We start from the raw sequence: 20,888 nt of genomic DNA, 5'->3' as shown, positions 1-20,888 counted from the left end.
AAACCCCAAACCTCTCAATAACCATTCAGAGACCATTTGTCTGGGGGTTTTTTTTGCGGGGGGGGGGGGGGAGAAAACAGCTTTCAAAAATACATTTTACATTTAAAAAGGGAGTTTAATAATACTAACATTTCACAATATATTTAAATTAAAAAACAAAAACTGTTGACTCCTTCCCCCCAAATGCTTGTCACCCTGCCCTAGAGGTAATATACAACACACTGTACCTTCCTTTCTGACAATCAAGCCTCTATTCATCTATCTGAATTGCAAGGATGCCTTCTGGTAGGACCATTTTCCCCAGCAGGCCCTCTGAAATTTGACAGAGCCAGGTAATTGTAATGGTAAGTGGGCTCTTGTCTTCTGCAACAGGCTGCTGCTTGCTGACCACTTGGTAATAGTTAAAAAAAAAAAAAAAAAGTAATAGCAAAAATTCAAAAAGTAATAGCAAAAATTTTTTTAAGTGCATCAGAAGCAGGAAGCTGCTAAACAACCATTGGGGGCCCTGGACGATCGAGATGCTAAAGGAGCACTCAAGGACAATAAGGCCATTGCGGAGAAACTAAATGAATTCTTTGCATCAGCCTTCGCGGCTGAGGATGTGGGGGAGATTCCCAAACCTGAGCCAGTCTTTTTAGATGACAAATCTGAGAAAGTGTCCCAGATTGAGGTGTGATTAGAGGAGGTTTTGGAACAAATTGATAAACTAAACAGTAATAAGTCACCGGGACCCGATGGTATCACCCAAGAGTTCTGAAGGAACTCAGATGTGAACTTGCAGAACTACTAACTGTAGTTTGTAACCTATCATTTAAATCAGCTTCTCTACCAAATGACAGGAGGGATAGCTAATGTGACACCAATTTTTAAAAACGGCTCCAGTGGTAATCCTGGCAATTACAGGCCAGTAAGCCTGACTTCAGTACCGGTCAAACTGGTTGAACTATAGTAAAGAAAATTGTCAGACACACAAATGAACATAATTTGTTGGGGGAAAAGTCAACATGGTTTTTGTAAAGGGAAATCATGCCTCACCAATCTACTAGAATTCTTTGAGGGGGTCAACAAGCATTTGGACCAAGGAGATCCAGTGGCTATAGTGTACTTAGATTTTCAGAAAGCCTTTGACAAGGTCCCTCACCAAAGGCTCTTACGCAAAGTAATCTGCCATGGGATAAGAGGGAAGGTCCTCTCATGGATCAGTAATTGGTTAAAAGATAGTAAACAAAGGGTAGGAATAAATGGTCAGTTTTCAGAATGGAGAGAGGTAAATAGTGGTGTCCCCCAGGGGTCTGTACTGGGACCAGTCCTATTTATCATATTCATAAATGATCTGGAAAAAGGGGTAAACAGTGAAGTGGCAAAATTTGCAGATGATACAAAACTACTCAAGATAGTTAAGTCCCAGGCAGACTGTGAAGAGCTACAAAAGGCTCTCTCAAAATTGGGTGACTGGGCAACAAAATGGAAAATGAAATTCAACATTGATAAATGCAAAGTGATGCACATTGGAAAACATCATCCCAACTATACATATAAAATGATGGGGTCTAAGTTAGCTGTTACCACTCAAGAAAGAGATCTTGGAGTCATTGTGGATAGTTCTCTGAAAACATCCTCTTAGTGTGCATTGGCAGAAGTTGGGAATCATTAAGAAAGGGATAGATAATAAGACAGAAAATATCATATTGCCTCTATATAAATCCATGGTATGCCCACATCTTGAATACTGTGTGGAGATGTGGTCGCCCCATCTCAAAAAAAGATATACTGGAATTGGAAAAGATTCAAAAAAGGGCAACAAAAATGATTAGGGGTATGGAACGGCTGCCATATGAGGAGAGATTAATAAGACTGGGACTTTTCAGCTTGGAAAAGAGACAACTAAGAGGTCTATAAAATCATGACTGGTGTGGAGAAAGTACATAAGGAAGTGTTATTTACTCCTTCTCATAACACAAGAACTAGGAGTCACCAAATGAAATTAATAGACAGCAGGTTTAAAACAAACAAAAGGAAGTATTTTTTCACACAGCGCACAGTCAACCTGTGAAACTCTTTGCCAGGGGATGTTGTGAAGGCCAAGACTATAACAGGGTTCAAAAAAGGAACTAGATAAGTTCATGGAGGATAGGTCCATCAATGGCTATTTGCCAGGATAGGCAGAGTTGGTATCCCTAGCCTCTGTTTGCTAGAAGCTGGGAATGAGCGACTGGAAAAGGATCACTTGATGATTCCCTGTTCTGTTCATGCCCTATGAAGCACCTGGCACTGATCACTGTCGGAAGACAGGATACTAGGCTAGATGGACCTTTGGTCTGACCCAGTATGGCTGTTCTGATGCTCACCAATAGTATGGAAATCATGCATTTAAATAACCTCCCTCTTGGTGCATTTATAATCACAACTGTATCAGTACACGAACAATGGGGACGTTTTGCATTTAATAGAGCCGGCTGTAGATTCGCTGCCTGGATGAAACCAGTTAGTACTTTTCAGCCTTACTGGAGTAACAGTCTTACAGCAACATATCCAAAATAAAATTAGGGTTAGGACCACAAAGCTGGATCCCAAACACACCACCATGGGACAGTTCTCAATGGTAGGAAAACGTTACGTATTGTGCTGAATCTTGTCTACTGCCAGCTTTGGCTGGAGGGCAGAGGTCTTGAAATATGGGGCACCCAAATACTATGTTTCTACACAAGGCATGCAATCTCCACTTTTAGCTTTCTCCTGCAAATTCCACTGATGCAAGCCTGGAGCAATCAATACCCCTCAAACAAGGCAAAACTTGTTAAGCTCTCTACTGAATCAGTCTTAATCTTCTCTGCAGTTTGGAGACAGCTAAGATAAAATGTCCAGTGATCGATACATTTAAAATAAAGTAGCTTCATACCTCTTCCCTCCTACTGTAACCTTTTGTAACCTTTATGTTGAAATGTTCTCAATATTACCTTGTTCAAGATAAGGGTTCAATAAAACCCAACTTGAGTTTTTTAGATAGGTCAGTTACAGATAATCGATGTAGTAGAGGCCTGCTAGGTGACACTTGGAATGATACAATCAAATGTTATTAAAAAGAAACAATGATTCATTAGGCAAACAGCAAACGGCTTACACAAATGCTACTATTGTAGTGACGCTCAAAGGTGAAATGCGTATCGATGGGTCATCAGCCACAGGCACAGCCATCTCATCCTGGAACCCTGGATGTGAACTGGCGCTCTCCCACAACTTAGCCAAACCGCTCCTTTTATACGCCATTATAATACGAATTAGCATTAAACTCTCCTTTACCACGATGAGAGTTCCACCACCCTCTTGTTGGCTCTTTACATTACACATGATTTAAATCAACATCTGCCCCAGTGTCCCTCCCATGCTCTCAATATAGACAGCATTTCAATAAACCAGTCATAATTCTCAAAAACAGGAATGAAAAATCTTGCTCAAACCGGTTAGAACCAAACCATAATGCTAACACAACCCCAGGTCATGTGCTTGCCAACTCTGACTTGCCCAGAACACTCTGCCTCCAACTAATCTCTAACTATTCTCACACTAGCAACTTCAATTTCCCATATTCCTCTACACTTAGGCTCAAAACCTAACTTCTATGAATTTTAATTTTAAGCATCTTCTTGGCCAGAGGTTCTCAAACTGTGGTCCGCAAGCTCCATTCAGGTGGTCCACGGATAGTTCCCTTTAAGGTGCTGCGTAGCCATGCACAAGAGGATGAAGGGCCACCTAATTAGTGGAGACGTGCAGGCGTGGCTCCACTAATTAGGTGCCCGGACCCTGGAGAAGACACACATGTAAAGTGAGTTGGTGGCCTCGGGGGGGGGGGGGGGGGCAATAGGGGGTAGGTAGGGGGGGCAGTGGGGTGAGAAGAGGGGGTGGGGGGAATTTGGGATGTGCCGGCTGCGGCAGCCAGAGAAAGAGGCGACTTTCCCCAGCCCCACCTCGGAGGCTGCCGGGGAGAGAGGGAGAGACCCCTCTCCTTCCCAGCCCCAGCTCGGGGGCTGCTGCGGCGGGGGAGAGAGGGAGAGACCCCTCTCCTTCCCAGCCCCAGCTCGGGGGCTGCTGCGGCGGGGGAGAGAGGGAGAGACGCCTCTCCTTCCCAGCCCCAGTTCGGGGGCTGCCGCGGCGGGGGAGAGAGGGCATATCCATCACATTAGGAAGGTAAGACTACAGATATTAAAATATGAGTTGTGTGCTTTTATTTATAGAACAAAAAAAAGTTTTTTATTATTAAGTTTTTTTATATAGCGCTTCTATCCAAAGTGCTTTACAATGGTTAGGTAACGGTACAAGCGACATTTGGAAAGACTAAGTGGTCCACTGAGACCCTCAGCAATTTTCAAGTGGTCCGCGAAAAAAAAAAAGTTTGAGAAGCACTTCTCCAGGCGACACTACACAATAAACCATATTTTTAGGTTCCTTTGATCTTAAGGCCTCAGAGGAACATGGGTACATACAAACATGACAGACACACAAGACTGGTAAACTTTAGAGCTGGGAGATTATAAAGTCAGACTTGAGTGTGAGTGATCTCAGGGCTGTGAAGCACACAGATGGCATGCTCCCATGTGCTGCTCCATTTCTCTTATATTTTTGCCTAGTGTTGGCAGCTCACTTCATTATGACCACTGACGAGCCCACCAATGTGATTCCAGGCCTGTAAGTTACATGACCCTCTGTTCTGAGAGATTTCAGGCTTTATGAAGATGTACTGGAGGGAGATGTAGAGACGTTCAGTGGATATTAGTCATACTGTGGCTAGAAAAGGGAAATCCTTCCTGAGAAAAATTTCATGTTTTTGCAAAATTTTCCATCCGAATGGGGTTGAAAAGTCAAAAAAGCAAAAAGGTTCTCAGGAAGGGATTCCCAGAACAAATCCATTTTGGAAAGAACCAAAATGGAGTTTTTCAGCTTTCCCTCTGCCTGTCTGGAATGCTCTTGTCAATTTCACTTTTCTCCTGGACAGAAAATGAAACTGACAGAGCCTTCCAGGTGGGCTGTCTGTTAGTGGTCATTTAGAGTTTCCCTGGGAAGGGGGAATGGAAATTTTTCAGCAAAATTTAAGTTTCTCCCTTGCAAAATTGAATTTTTCCAAAAAGGATATTTTCCAACAGAAAATTCTTGACCCTCTCAGCTATGAAGCAACATAGGACTGGACCACAAGAATCAGAGCTAAGGACTTTTATAGCATCTGCACTCAGTACAAAGGAAAACATGTAGGTATATACCACCATCGATATATGCATTTACACAGAAGGAGACCTGTAACACACACTCACCAGTGGGTTATCTATACTCTGAACCCCTCTCTGCTTCTAGCTACCCACAACGTGTGTGTGTGTGTGTGTAACCCAAAAATATATGCCCAGTTGCCCCCTTCCACATCACACTGGGTCCATCCAAATCCTAGGCTACAGTGTTCTGAGTTAGCAGGAAAGACTTTTACATTACCTCGTGTGACAAATAAAAGGCAGCAATCCCCAGTGGCCAAAAGCAGCAGAGCATGGAGAATACGCTGAGGCCGAGATGATCCCTTGGGGGCATCATGAGGAAATTGTCTTCACTCTCTGTGTCACTCGAGTAGTCGCTCTGGAAGAGCAAGAGGAAGCAGGAAGAAAGAAAAAACCCCGGTTAATGATGCAATTACTCCTCCCCTGCCAAAGGCGCAGTCTGTGAGCCCCTACGAGAAGAACCTCCCCAGTAACTTTCAGCGTATTTTTAAAGCACAGACAGGGTGATCACCTTTTCAAAACGCAAAAAAAAGGGTCACATACAGGAGCCCCACCCCCTTGCCATGAGGCCCCGCCTCCTCCTCTTCCCCCGGTGGCCCCGCCCAGGCCAGAAGCCAGAGCTGAGCCATGGTAAGAGCTGCCCAGGGAGCCCGGTCCGTTGTGGGGAGCCCTGGTCCCTCCATCTGCCCTGGCCGGGGGCCTAGGGTGCCCCAGAGAAGCCCCGGCCTGTGTCCCCGTCCCTGGGGTGCGCTGACCAGGGCAGGGGGAGGGTCCGGGACTCTGGGGCTGCCTGGGCAACTCTTACTACTGCCCGTCTCCGGCTTCTGGCCAGAGGGCGGGGCCACGGGGGGGAGAGGAGGAGCAGGGGGCGGGGCCTCATGGCGATGGGGTGCTAAGGCTCCCCTCAGCCCCCCACGGGGAAGAGGCTGGCACCACCCCGAGCCTCAGGCGGAGGCAGAGCGGGGCCACAGGGCATCGGGGACAAATGCTGTCCTGGAGTCATTCAGCCCAGGACCGGGACTCGAAAGGTACATTTCGGGACTGGCCTGCCCAGTTAGGGACGGGGGGGTCACACTAAGCACAGACCCTGTTGCTGTTCCCTGTTCGGGGGAAGGCCCGACGTGTAAACCTTGGTCGAGCCCTAGTGACGCCGTAGTAACCATGTCAGTCTCTTACGATACGGCCTCTTGTGCTTTCGTCATTTCTAAGCACTTCACCCGGGTCTCTATCAGTACGAGGCCGCCTGTTCCGGCCCTGCAAGGAGCATCAGCACAACGGCTATTCACTGGGGCCCGGGCATCCCTATCAGATCCCCCAGACATTCGCCTTCCTACAGGCTGCTCACTTCATCCCGGACCTACCCCTTCCGGCGTCGTTGGCGCAAGACGAGCGTGACACCCTGCTGCAGCAGCATGGCGAGCAAAGCGCTCCCCGGGGACAGGTAAGGAACGCGGCTGCTCTTTCAGCACTGGTGGCGGAGGCAGCCACGTACCCCGGGCAGGGATTGGACAGCGGATTTTTTTTGCCTTCCCAAACTCTCCCTACTTCACCAGCCCAAAACCCGGCTGAATCTCTTACTCTGTGAATAACACTGACTCCTTGGGGGGAAGTCACCCCTTAATACATGTTGGGTGAAATCTTAGTCCCGCGGAAGTCAAGCGGAGTTTCCTCATGGGCTTAATGAGGCCAGGGTTTCACCCAGTCTGGTTTTATGACCCAGGGCACAGGTTTTGTTCCTGCTCATGACCCCACAGCTTTAGCAGCACTTGTCTTGTTTCACCATGAACATAGCCAAGGGCAGGGGTTCTGCATGTCCAGGTTCTGCTCGCGTGAATGGAAGGTGCACGCATGCATCTTCACGGAGAGTTAGGAGAGAATGTATTTTTAAAAATGAACTCATTTGTCCAGTCCAGCTGTACTAACAGACACTATTCCTTTTACAAGGCGTCACTGTATCCCCACGGGCTCTGACACTGACTGGCAAACCTCCCCTGGTGCTCACTCACCCTGGCACCACCCACACCAAATCATGTGGGACTTATTGAAGACTTTGGGGCTCTTGGTAGGGCGCTGAAGAAGAGGAAAGCCTCTGATCTTCTCTGAGGTCCTTCCAGCACCAGGGGAGGCACCGGTGATCGTGGGCTTAATTGGGAAGCTCTACGGAGGGACAGTGTCAGGGGGCTTTGTAAGAGAGCAAAATGGATTGGGGAGCATGTGGACGTGTTTTCAAATGACCTGGCTCTGCATATGCCCAGGGTTCTTGATTAACGGGCAGCTGTGATTTTGGGCCCTGGCGGGGCACTGAATGAAAATGTGGGGGGGGAGGGGAAAGGGGGGAATGACACTTTAAAGAAGGTCTGTGGTGGGGGGAAGAGCACAATTAATTGAGGCCGGTAGTAACCCCTCCTCCCCCTGCCGCCATTACTTTTCCTTTTGAATCTTGCTCTTCACTATTTGTTTGTTCAAAAAGACCTTGCAGAAGATTTTAGCAGGATAAGAAGTGGTGGATTGATTGTTATTCCCCTGTCCACACAGGCACCAGTAGATTACCTGTATAACGTGTTTCGGCCATTGCCACGTTTAACGAGGGTGTGTTTTATCACCTAGACTGGGTCTACGACAGCGCCGAAATACTGCCGGTGGCCTACAGCTACTGGTGTATTAACACTGCACTGAGACGAACGTGGCAGTTAGCATCTCGCCCAGCTCACGCCTGGACTGGTCACCCACAGAATCATAGAATATCAGGGTTGGAAGGGACCTCAGGAGGTCATCTAGTCCAACCCCCTGCTCAAAGCAGGACCACTCCCCAACTAAACCATCCCAGCCGGGGCTTTGTCAAGCCTGAAGACGATATGCCAGACAGTCATAGGGGAAAGCTTGTCTTCAAACCTAGAAACTTTTTACAAGGGAAAGCTCAAATTGAGATGAACACCACGAGAGAGCGAAAATCTGTAGGGAACCCCATGTGAGATCCTCACCCCTGTGCCTGCCCTTTTGCGCTGGCTTAAAAGGGCTGGGGCAGCCTAATGGGGCCCTCATGGCCTCTTATTTGGCTAGGTAAAAATCCCTCCAGTGCAGGCATGGTGGGAGAGAGCTAGGAGGCTGCTCTCTAAAGAACCCCTTGCAAGCCCCACATAAGGAGGAAGGTGTCTGGGGCCACCAGACACAGTGGTGTGGAGATTAGGAGATGCAATGCAGAATCTTGCCCCTGCGTTGCCAGGGGATGTTGTGAAGGCCAAAAGCATAACTGGGTTCAGAAAAGAACTACCTAAGTTCATGGAGGATAAATCCATCAATGGCTATTAGCCAAAATGGATCACTTGATAAATTGCCCTGTTCCGTTCATTCCCTCTGAAACATCTGTCAATGGCCACTGTCAGAAGACAGGATACGGGGCTAAGTGGACCACTGGTCTGACCCAGAATGGCCATTCTTATATAGCAGCACGATGTAGAGAAGAAACATTACAGAAGGCACTGTATTTCTGATTTACCACTCTTAAGGGCCTCTGCTGTGGACAAAGTAACAAACTTTGACTCAAAGTGAAACATGAATGAGCAGAGCAGATTTCAGACACTTGTGCGTCGCCAGATATACTGCTTTCCCCATAAGGCTTATTGCTGGAGCTGCAAATATCGGTGTGCACGACTGTACCATGGAATCAATGAGAGATTCTGGCTGGCTCATTGATTGCACTGTAGGTGGATTTATTGCGTTCGAAATGATCTTTTGTAAGAAACATGGTTCCAATGGCACAACTTTCCCATTTAACCCTTTTCTATGCTATGATAATCTCCAGACCATCACCAGCACAGTTCTGCTGCTGTATCTAGAATTAATCCAGCCCCTTTCCTTACAGTACCTGCCTAAGAAAGCTTGAGGCCGTTCCTTGCTTCATGTGGACTCTGAATCCAAAACCAAGCAAGCTTTTGATTTTATCCTTGTAAATCCAAAACACAGCCAAATGCTTGAACCAAAGTGTGGCTGTCTGAGCCCATCCTTGCTCTTCCTGGATTTTGAATGTGTATATCTAGACACCAAGAATTACTATGTCTCAGGGTGAGCAGTAACTTACATTCAATGCATTGCCTCTGGAACAGGATTTTTCAGATGGCAATATACAAATCGACCTCAGAGCAGGATGGAGAGTGCCACACCTGGCCAAATCATGCCCTCTTCTCGGAGGGCAGTAATTGCAAGTGTGAAGATACTGTCTAAATATCCATATTCTTTGGAGAATGGCAGGGAGCTAATCCCGGGAGCTTTCAACAACCTCTCCAACTCACAAGAGCGGTATGTGTGCAGTAAAGGGGGCGTGTTTATGTCCCTAAAGATGGGCTGAGAATCAGTGATGAATTGCCCTTTACTTTCTAAAGCACACTTCAATCAGAACCTAAATGGAAGCTCAACGTAGTTGGTATTTCACATACTTTGCTTCTGAAAAACCTGCTCCAGAAATCCTTGCTTTGAAATGCTTCTATTCTGTACAGGCTGGAGTGCTGTCCCAGAAACACAGCTCACTTCCGGGCAATGGTGGAGCCCTCTAGGTGACCCTCACTTAGGATGCGTAGACCCAAACTCTCAGCTCCTGTAAATGCTTGCAGCTCCATTGGTTAAGACTTGCGGAGCGTTTGGCCCTGCACGTCGACCGGCACGGTGTGCCAGTTACAACAGTAAAGAAGCACAACGACACCGATGGAGGGCACTGATTAGACTACGAGGAGTTCTCCCTTTTTTCTCTGCTTCACTATAGAGCTGCCGCCTCCCATCTCCCCCCAGTCTGGTTTCCTCCTCAGTTTTCAAGAAACAGTGCACACATCCTCCCACGATGGAACGGTTACCAGACAGCTCATTTTACCATCCCAGTATAGAGCCCGTCTGGCCTTGCTGTGGCTATGTACAATGTACATGGCACAGGCACCAGGAGGAGAGGAAAGTGATCAGGAACAGTAACATGGATTCACCAAGGGCAAGTCATGCCTGACCAACCTGACTGCCTTCTATGACGAGATAACTGGCTCTGTGGATATGGGGAAAGCGGTGGACGTGATATATCTTGACTTTAGCAAAGCTTTTGATACGGTCTCCCACAGTATTCTTGCCAGCAAGTTAAAAAAGTATGGATTGGATGAATAGACTATAAGGTGGATAGAAAGCTGGCTAGATCGTCAGGCTCAACGGGTAGTGATCAACGACTCGATATCTAGTTGGCAGCCAGTATCAAGCAGAGTGCCCCAAGGGTCAGTCCTGGGGCCGGTTTTGTTCAACATCTTCATTAAAGATCTGGAGGATGGTGTGGATTGCACCCTCAGCAAGTTCACGGATGACACTGAGCTGGGGGGAGAGGTAGATACGCTGGACGGTAGGGATAGGGTCCAGAGTGACCTAGACAAATTAGAGGATTGGGCCAAAAGAAATCTGATGAGGTTCAACAAGGACAAGTGCAGAGTCCTGCACTTAGGACGGAAGAATCCCATGTACTGCTACAGGCTGGTGACTGACTGACTGGCTAAGCGATTGTTCCCCTCTATTCGGCACTGAGAGGCCACATCTGGAGTATTGTGTCCAGTTTTGGGCCCCACACTACAGAAAGGATGTGGACAAATTGGAGAGAGTCCAGCAGAGGGCAACGGAAATTATTAGGGGGCTGGGGCATGTGACTTATGAGGAGAGGCTGAGGGAGCTGGAATTGTTTAGTGTGCAGAAGAGAAGAATGAGGGGGGATTTGATAGCTGCTTTCAACTACCTGAAAGGGGGTTCCAAAGAGGATGGATCTAGACTGTTCTCAGTGGTAGCAGATGACAGGACAAGGAGTAATGGTCTCAAGTTGCAGTGGGGGAGGTTTAGGTTGGATATTAAGAAACACTATTTCACTAGGAGGGTGGTGAAGCACTGGAATGGGTTACCTAGGGAGGTGGTGGAATCTCCATCCTTAGAGGTTTTTAAGGCCCGGCTTGACAAAGCCCTGGCTGGGATGATTTAGTTGGGGATTGGTCCTGCTTTGAGCAGGGGGTTGGACTAGGTGACCTCCTGAGGTCTCTTCCAACCCTGATATTCTATGATTCTATGTCTGGACCCCAGGTGTAGTAAGTGTGACTCAGAGGAAGGCTGGTAAAGAGACAACTGAAAAGTATCCCCAAGTCTCATGCATGGATAACAAGTGTTAATATCCCTATGGCTTGGCAGAGCTCAGTGTCTACAGACTCCAGTGGCTTCTATTAACATATTTCCTTTCAGGGGGAAAAAGATTGAATGCAAATAAAACATAACTAGTACAGCCTGTTAATTAATTGCCTACATAGTAGAACCATGAAATGTGGGGAGGGGGTCTGACCTGAACTTCTCAATCTGTCTCTTCTGCCTGTAACAGATTATTCCCTTTCCCACCCTAAAGCCCCTCCCCCCACCAGCTATAACCCACTGGAACGATGAACATTTCACCACAGCCAGCGCATGTGGGGGACAGAATATCTGTGGGGCCAGGACTTACGTTATAGACCTTGCTCCTGCAGGAGATAAGGATGGCTGCGGACCTCGCAGTGCTGGGAACTAAGGCTGGGGCATTTCAAAGGGCCCTACGGGAGGTAAGGACCCAAATTGTCATTGACAGTCCCATGGGAGTTGGGCCCCTTTGAACATCCCAGCAAAACTTGTTGTTTTGATTTCGCTTTTCACAACACACTTCACACTGTTCTATGCAACTGGGGTGGCAGGGAGGGTAAATGGGGAAGGACATCACTGAATCTGGGTCAAGGTCACAAAAGTCCTATGATCGGATCAGTACCATAGCGTCCAGGAATGCTGCTACCCCAGGTGCTTCTGTTAATGTTAACAGGTCATTCGTTTTAAATGGAAAGACAAATACAGCCGCAAAGCTCGATGGCACCTGAGAGCTGGTACCTTGCAAACATGCATTTCAAACATCAAAGCTAGTTTGTGGATGGAGAACTCCCAAACTCACACGTGAAATCAAAGAAAAAAGGAAGAAAAGAAAAGCAGTTTGGTTTTCATTAACTAAGAAAATAAAACAAGATGACAGGGACTGAATGCAAACTGTGTCAAAGAACAAAATTCCGTTTCTCAGCTCAGGCGCTGACTGACGAGAATCGGCCGTTACCGCTAAGTTCTAGAACCCTGCAAACTGTATGGTTTCTAATGAAAACCCAGGAGAGAGTTCGCTATTCTGGGACTTGGGGCTCTACGATCGGGTCAGATTCTAGAGACCTGTACACACGGGCATAGCTTGGCTGCAGCATGACGAGGCCAGGGAGTAAAGTGTGTTTGCAGGCTTCGGCCCATAGGTTTGCATTTGCATTAATATTCCAGAAAGAAAGATGATCCAGTGGTTAGGGTGCTGGCCTGGTGCTCAGGTGATGGGAGCTCAAGTCCCTACTCTGTCACAGATTGTGTGTGAGAGACCTTGGGCCAGTCACTTAGCCTCTCTGTGCCTTAGCTCCCCGTCTGTACAATGGGGCTAAGAGCTCTTCCCTATTTCATTGGGCATTCCGAGGATAAATATCGTCAAGATTGTGAGGTGCACGAATACTATAGCAATTGGGGGGCACACAAATACCTGAGATAGATTCTTCAGCTCACATAAATGCCATAGAAACTGCAAAGGTCTGTTAAGTACCAGGTTTCCATCTCAGGTGCATGTTGCATTATTGTTTCCTAGGTCTAAAATCCCATTCGTGTGCAAGCCCTATAGGGTTTCTTCCAAAAAGGGGATTCTGTGCATCCGAGATGAGAATTGGACCATTCCGCTTTCTGCATGCTCTGAAGAGGCATTGCTGGAATATTGAGCCATCTCAGCACGAAGTTCATCACTGCATTAGGGTGGAAGGCAATTCATTTTCCAACATTGGATGAAACGGCTCCCCCCACAGAACCAAACTGTATGTTTTTCATGGTAGCTGCACTCAAAGGAACATACATGGCTTTAGCATGCGCCAGCCTGTCCAAGGAGAATGGAAACAACCTTGTTCACTGGTGTTTGTTCTGGGCACGTGTTGTACAAGCTGAGCTCTCACCCAGGAATTTTAGAATCAATATCCAAGTCTGACTTCAGTCATAAGAGGCCTTAGAATCCCGTCAACCGTTTCATCCTCCACGTAGATGCCACACAGTAAGTAGAGTTTGTTAACACAGAGACCAGGGGTGAAATCCTGTCTTCCCTGAAATCAATGACAAAACTCTCCTTGATGGGACTTTGGGCAAGTCATCGAGGCCCCTCGGGTCTCAGTTCCCCACCTGTACAATGGGAGCAGAGCCCTGTGAGGCTGGAAATCCAGGCACGAGTCCAGGGCACGTAGACACGATGGAGAAAAGGGCCACATAAGCACTGAGACAGATGTAGCAATTTTCACGAGACTTGAGCGGAGAGCTCAGGTGCAATAGATCCACCTCTAGGCTCCTTGGCCTTGTGCTGCGATTCGTCAGGCAAAGGGACAGCTTTTGGTTTTTATTCACTCAAACACTTTTTTTTTTCATTTTACAGAGAATATTTCAGTCATCGGTGGATTTTTTTTTAACAAGAGAACTCAAATCCATTCTCTTATGCTCTATGTATGAATAATTCACTCTCTCACTCCTGTATTTCATCAATAACTTGGGTTTCTTTAATAAGCTCATTACTAAGACGTTAGCATAGCAGAGCGAGCGTGGTATGACGAATGATACTCCTGGAGTAGAGACAGCAGCCCAGCCACAGAAGAATACCTCAGTAAGGAACTTGTGCCGTATTTTAATAAAGCCTTATTTGGTGGGTTGTCTAGCCATTAGCCCTGACATAAAGACCCGCCTGCCAGGTGCAAAGGTTACAGACACCTCGAGACATCTAGACAGAGTTATGTACAGTTCAGGGATGGCACCGGTGACTGTGGTACAGGTTGGCACCAGAGACACAGGGATAGGGGAGTGGACCCGGAGGCCAAATTTAGGCTGTCAAGCAAGAGATTAAAGTCCAGGACCTCCATGGTAGCATTCTCTGAAATACTTCCAGTTCCATGCACAGGGCCAGGCAGAACAGCAGAGTCTCAGTGTATGGATGAGACAATGGTGTAGGGAGGAGGGGTTTAGGTTTAGTAGGAACTGGGGAACCTTTTGGGAAAGGAGGAGCCTATACAGGAAGGATGGGCTCCACCTAAACCAAAATGGAACCAGACAGCTAGCATTTCACATTTTAAAGGTCACAGAGGAGTTTATAAACTAAGGGCCGAGGGAAAGCCGACGGGTGCAGAAGAGCACATGGTTCAGACAGAGACATCTCTGAGGGGAGGATTTATTAAACGGGATAATCTGTGTCCTAGCAAAGAGGAGAGGATAGAAGTTGATAAAGTACAGACAGGAACTCAAGAGAAACAGTCAAATGAAAAAGAGTCCCATTCAATTACATCACAGGAAGGCAGACAACTAAATACAGACAAATGTTATAAGTGCTTATTACAAATGCTCGAAGTCTAAATAGAGAGACAAAGTAGGTTGGGTAATATCTTTTAATGACCAACTTCTGTTGGTAAAGCAAAATTATAAAGGAACAGCCACAGGCAGAGAAACCCTTTAGAAACAGCATATGGGAGGCTCAAACCCAAATTAAAAAACAAACCCTAAGAGGACCAAAGCAGTGCTGCTGTGGCTACACAACAGAGTAGAAGAAGCGGTTAAGACAAAAATGAACCTTTTAAAAACTACCTCACCCACCTCAGCTCTCCAACATCCTGAGACCAACATGGCTCCAACACCACTGCAAACAGACGGCTAGATACTAAACCGGGTGAACTTGAGTGTCAGGTATTCACTGAGGATACAGATATAACAGCTATCCAAGAAACGTGGTGGAATGAGGATAAACAAGGGGACAAAGTTGTCCTAGCGTATAAAGTATACAGGAATGACACAGCAGGTTGTGCTGGTGGGGGAGTGGCACTGTATGTGAAAAAAGCAGAGAGTCAAATAGAGTACGAATCTTAAATGAATCAAATTGTACCATAGGATCTCTATGGAGAGAAATTCTGTGCTTGAATAATAGGAGTATAGCAGCAGGGATACACTACCGACCACCTGACCAGGACGGTGACCATGACGGTCAAATGCTCAGGGAAATTAGAAAGGAAACAAAAACAGAAGGCTTAGTAATAATGGGGGATTTCAAGTATACCCATTATGACTGGCTGGGTGTCATCTCAGGACAGGATGCAGAGATAAAATTTCTAGACATGATTAATAACTGCTTCTTGGAGCAATTAGTCCCACAAGGGGAGAGGCAATTCTTGATTTAGTCCTAAATGGAGCACAAGATCTGATCCAAGAGGGGAATATAGCTGAATCACTTGGTAACAGCAACCGTAATGTAACTGAATTTAACATCCGTGCAGGGGGGGAAAATACCAAAGAAACCCACCGCAGTTGCATTTAACTTCAAAAAGGGAACTACACAAAAATGAGGAAGCGAGTTAAACGGAAATTAAAAGGAACAGTCACAAAGGTGAAATGCCTACAAACTGCAAGGAAACTGTTTTAAAAAAGCAGAATAGAGGCTCAACCTAAAATGTATGCCCCAAATAAAAATCAATCAAATTAAAAAAAGAGTAAGAGGACAAAAAAAAATTACGCCATGGCTAAACAACAGATTAAAAGAGGATGTTAAGAGGCAAAGAGACATCCTTTAAAAAATGCATGTCAAATCCTACTGAGGACAATAGAAAGGAGCATAAACTCCGGCCAGTCAAGTGTAAATGTATAATCAGGCAGGCCAAGAAAGATTTTGAAGATCAATTAGCAAAAGACACCAAAACTAGCAGCAAAAAAATTGTTAAGTACATCAGAATCAGCAAGCCTGCTAAACAATCTTTGGGGCCACTGGACAACCAAGGTGCTAAGGGAGCACTCAAGGAAGATAAGGCCTTGCAGAGAAACTAAATGAATTCATTGTACCAGTCTTCACTGCAGAGGAGGTACAGGAGATTCCCACACCTGAGCCATTCTTTTTAGGTGACAGATCTGAGGAACTGTCCCAGATTGAAGTGTCAGCAGAGGTGGTTTTGGAAGAGTTTGATAAATTAAACTGTAATAGATCATCAGGACCAGATGGGATTCACCCAAGAGTTCTGAAGGAACTCAAATTTGAAACTGTAGAACGACTAACTGTGGTACATAACATATAGCTTAAATCAGCCTCTGTCTCAGATGAGTGGAAGATAGCTAATGTGACACCCAGTTTTAAAAAATGCCTCCAGAGGTGATCTGGCAATTACAGGCTGGTAAGCTGAACTTTAGCACCAGTCAAATTGGTAGAAACTATATTAAAGAACATAATTATCATAAATGAACAAAATAGGTTAGCGAATTGTCAACATGCCTTTTGTACAGGGAAATCAAGCCTCACCCGTCTATTAGAATTCTTTGAGGGTGTCAACAAGCATGCGAGCAAGGGTGATCCAGCTGATCTAATGTACATGATAGAGTGTACCTGGACTTTCAGAAAGCCTTGAGTCTGCTCTTAAGCAAACTAAGCTGCCATGGGAGAGGACCTTCCCTCTCCTGGATCAGTAACAGGTTAAAAGACCGGAAACAAAGCGTAGGAAGTAATGGTCAGTTCTCAAAGTGGAGAGAGGTAAATAGCGGGGTCCCACAGAGGTCTGTGCTGGGACCAGGGCTGTTCAACATATTCACAAATGATCTGGGAAAAGGGGCGAACGGTGAGGGGGCAGGGAGGTCTGCAGACAATATAAAATTACTCAAGATCATAGGTGCCCATCGGAAAAAAAAATTAGCATGTGCTTAGCAGCCACTGGTAGCCAAGCACCCTCCCATGGATCAACTCCTCCCCCTCCCTCTCAGCACCTTGGGCCCACCGCGATCAGCTGTTCTGCATCATGCAGGAGGTGCTGGGGGTAGGGTTGCCAACCCCTCCAGGATGGTCCCAGAGTCTCCAGGAATTAAAGATTATGTTACATGGATGTATTCTTGAAGGTTTCATCAATCAAAATTGGCAACCCTAGCTGGGGGCGGGGAGAGGAAGGAGCAGGGACAGGGTGCGCTCAGCGGAGGGGGTGGGAAGAGACAGCGTGGGCCTCGGAGGAAGGGGTGGAGTGGGGGCAGGCCTGGGGTGGAGGTGGGAGAGGTCGAGCACCCCCTGGGTAGAGAGGAAGTTGGTGCCTATGCTCAAGATAGTTAAGTCCAAAGCAGACTGCAAAGAGTTACAAAGGAATCTCACTGAACCGGGTAACTAGACAACAAAACAGCAGATGAAATTCAACGTTACATAAGAACGACCAGACTGGGTCAGAGCAAAGGTCCATCTAGCCAGGTGTCCTGTCTGCCGACAGTGGCCAATGCCAGGTGCCCCAGAGGGAATGAACAGAACAGGGACTCACCAAGTGATCCATCCCCTGTCACCCATTCCCAGCTTCCAGCAAACAGTGGCTAGGGACACCATCCCTGCCCATCCTGGCTAATAGCCATTGATGGACCTCTCCTCCATGAATTTATCTAGTAGTTCTTTGAACCCTGTTATAGTCTTGTCCTTCACAGCATCCTCTGGCAAGAAGTTCCACAGGTTGCCTGTGCGTTGTGTGAAGAAATACTTCCTTTTGTTTGTTGTAAACCTGCTGCCTATTAAATATTGTTGATTCAATATTTAGCTAAACCAGTTTAACCACCAATGTAAATTCAAACCGGTATAACTTTCCCATGTAGACAAGGCCTTGGCCACACGTTGGCCCGCCTAGAAAGGGTCTACGGCGGGGGGTTAGCCCCAGAAAGAAGCCACAACGCAGATGTGTGGGGAAGAGAACGCTTCCCTTGCAAATCTGTGCCTTGAATGGGCACTGGGCCATGCAGCTCACATCTAACTGTCTCTTGGCACAGCAGCTGATTCTCCCAGATACACAGCGATGTGCCGCACATACGGGATGGCAGGATCAAATTTTTTGAGTCTCTCCAAAGGCTGATGAAAAAAGACTTGGATCTCTGCTTACATTTCCCTTTACTGCTGATCTGCCTTGACAACTCTGCGGCACAGCCAGGGAAGCCGGTGGGATGAAACCCTTTCCCGTCCTCCGTGTTATTGCCAGGAGGAGGGAGACTCCTTCGCTCACCAGTAACTGGTGATGAGCACTGTTAGTCTGCAGGGCTCCTGCGGTGTCATTCAGAAGCTCTTTTCTTCTTTTAGACAGAGACAGAGACATTTTTATGTCATTAACAACCCAGCGCAGCTCATTCCCCACCTCAGCTGCTGCTGCGCTAATGTTTTCTTCGTTCACACTGTGGCAACTTCCAGCCTAGGATTAGCCACGTGAACCGATTCTCGTGAACGGATGCAGGGACCGCACCCAGAGAGGCTTGTTAGGGCTACACGTTCCCATTGCCGGGGACCCCCCCAGGGAGACCTGCACTAGGGTCCCTTTGCAGTTCCCTCTCTGTGTCACATTCAGAGGCGAGGCATTAGCACCGTAAGGGAGCAGGCAGGGGGCGAGACACAGGAGCGGCTGTGAAGATAGGGTGTGGGGCTGAGGCACCAGGCCAGAAATCAGGGCTCTGCATTCAAGTCCTCGGTCTGCCATAGCCTCTGACCTTGGGCTCCTCTCCTCAGGACCATTGAGGCAGCTGAGTTTCATTGAGCTCACTGGGAGCTAGGTACCCAACTGCCTTGGAGAACCTGGGCCATAACCTCTCTGTCTCAGTGCTGTGATACTTCGCCCTCTCACAGGGGGGCTGGGAGGTCACCTTCGCTCTCGACTCGGAGGTGCTCGGTTGCGATAGCACTGGGGGGCCCAATGACCAGGTTGATCCAGGGCGCGGTGGGTCGAGGTTAGCCCGTTCATGCTCTCCCCTTGCCGTCAGCAGGGCTCAGGGACCCTCCCCCGTGGCAGCTGCTCTCTTAAGCAGCATGGGGTGTTGCGATTGCTACCGGAGCTGGCTTGACATGAAGCGTTCAGCTCCCACCAGCAGCTGCCAATTCTGCATAGCCAGCCGCGCTAAGGCAGCGTTCTTCTGGCTGAGAGCCAGCCGCCTGGGGGCTCCATGACGCCGCAGCCCTGGCACGGGCCTCGCACTGCGTCTCTGCGAGTGGGATCATGCACAGATCTACTCTCCCCCCCACGTCTGCATGTGCCATTGTCTCAGCCTGGGCTCAAGGCGGGTCAAGGGCTTATCGCAGCCCCAGTGCCCACTGAGCACCAAGACAATAGACCCCCGCGGTGTAGAGAGACGGGGCCCCCACAGGAACCTGCCCTGCCTGTTTGGGCCAGGGGGACAATTGCTGTGTCTTTGCCGTATTAGGGGCCTCAACCGAGACCAGGGCCTCGTTGTGCCAGGTGCAGACAACACGCGTTCTTCCCCACCTCTCTCAGACACGCAGACTCCCTGCCGCTCTTCTCTCCTCAGATGGGCACCTCCGCCGAGCATTTCCCCTGGAGCTACTCTGTCCCAGCTGGGGTGACCCAAACTCTACCCAGGATCCAAGGGGAGGACGTCCCATGGACCGGGGCTGCTCGAAGCACTTGTGCTGATGCAGCAATCAGCCCAGCTCCACCCCTCCAGCAGAATTGTCTCTGTGGTAGAACAGTAGCAGCTGGAGCCCCCAACTGAGACGGGGGCTGGGTTGTGCCCGGCGCTGTCATGCGCCTGGCGTGCGACGCGCGGTGCTCCAGAGGCCGTGCAATCTAACCAGGGCACAGAACGCTTCAAGGTCACATTGAAGGTCGGGGCAGACGTGGGAACAGGACGCAGGTCTCCTGAGCCCAGTGCCCAAGCCACCAGCCAGTGCTGCTCCCTACAGTGACGGAAGGGGAAAGAGGGCGTCTCTCCTACCTCCTTGGAAAGCAAAGAGGGAAAGCGTGAGGCTACTCCCCCCGCCCCAGGTTTTGCAGAGAGCTTTTCAGAACCACGCGGCCCCCTTTGTGCACAGTGACACAGGCCAGACCTGACCGAACAGCCATTAGACTTCTCAGGAAGAGCCCCCCGGACCACAGCAGGCCCCGTTTGGACTGGGCTCCTTTTGAATATTTTGTTGTTAAAAACCACAGAATCCTGTGAAAGAGGGAGAAGCCCATTCAGTGCACACACAGGCCCTCCACTGATCCCCCCGGCATGTCGGTTCCAGGGGCGGTCTGCAGCTTGCTCCAGCCAGAAATTCCAGGTGGCCTCAGAAGGCCTGGCTGGTTTGAGTTCACCGAAAGGGAGGGGCTCTTGGTGCAGGATTTAGGGCCAGATGTGTCAACAACAGGATCATGCAATTAAACACCCATGATAATTATCTACATCGAACCCTACATGGAGGAGCTGGCTTTGAAGGGGACAGCTGGGCAATTTGTTGTCCTAAAATCCCAGTCCCCAGAGCTGACTGGCAAACGCCGCAGGACAGGGTTCTTACAGCAAACTCCTCTGGCATACCTTGTTAAGACCACGTCTCTCGCGTGGAGTTGGTACCCAAGACAGCCTGACGGCTACTAAACCGGACATGAAGAATTCCCCTTTCCCTGCTCTATCGGTACAGAAACCACAAAGAAAAAAAACATTTCTGCCTTTTGTTGCATGTCAATGAGCCAATCAAAGGGTAATGCTAGCCCTAGGGAAACCAGAAGCTTGCAAACTCTTCCCATCTGGGCCTTTTTGAATGGAGAAACCCCC

General features: G+C 48.1%; 1 protein-coding gene across 1 annotated transcript in view; it reads right to left on the bottom strand.

Annotated features, from left to right (window-relative positions):
* Positions 1-20,888, bottom strand: part of SYNDIG1 (synapse differentiation inducing 1) — an 80,020-nt gene that overhangs the window by 58,234 nt on the left and 898 nt on the right. The window contains exon 2 of the mRNA XM_077812088.1: positions 5,476-5,613. Within this exon, the coding sequence (XP_077668214.1) occupies positions 5,476-5,613 (138 nt within the window). The remainder of the gene's footprint in view (positions 1-5,475; positions 5,614-20,888) is intronic.

Source organism: Eretmochelys imbricata, chromosome 3 (assembly GCF_965152235.1).
Source record: "Eretmochelys imbricata isolate rEreImb1 chromosome 3, rEreImb1.hap1, whole genome shotgun sequence".
In the NCBI taxonomy this organism is placed as follows: domain Eukaryota; kingdom Metazoa; phylum Chordata; order Testudines; family Cheloniidae; genus Eretmochelys; species Eretmochelys imbricata.
This window is presented reverse-complemented; position numbering and strand designations above follow the sequence as displayed.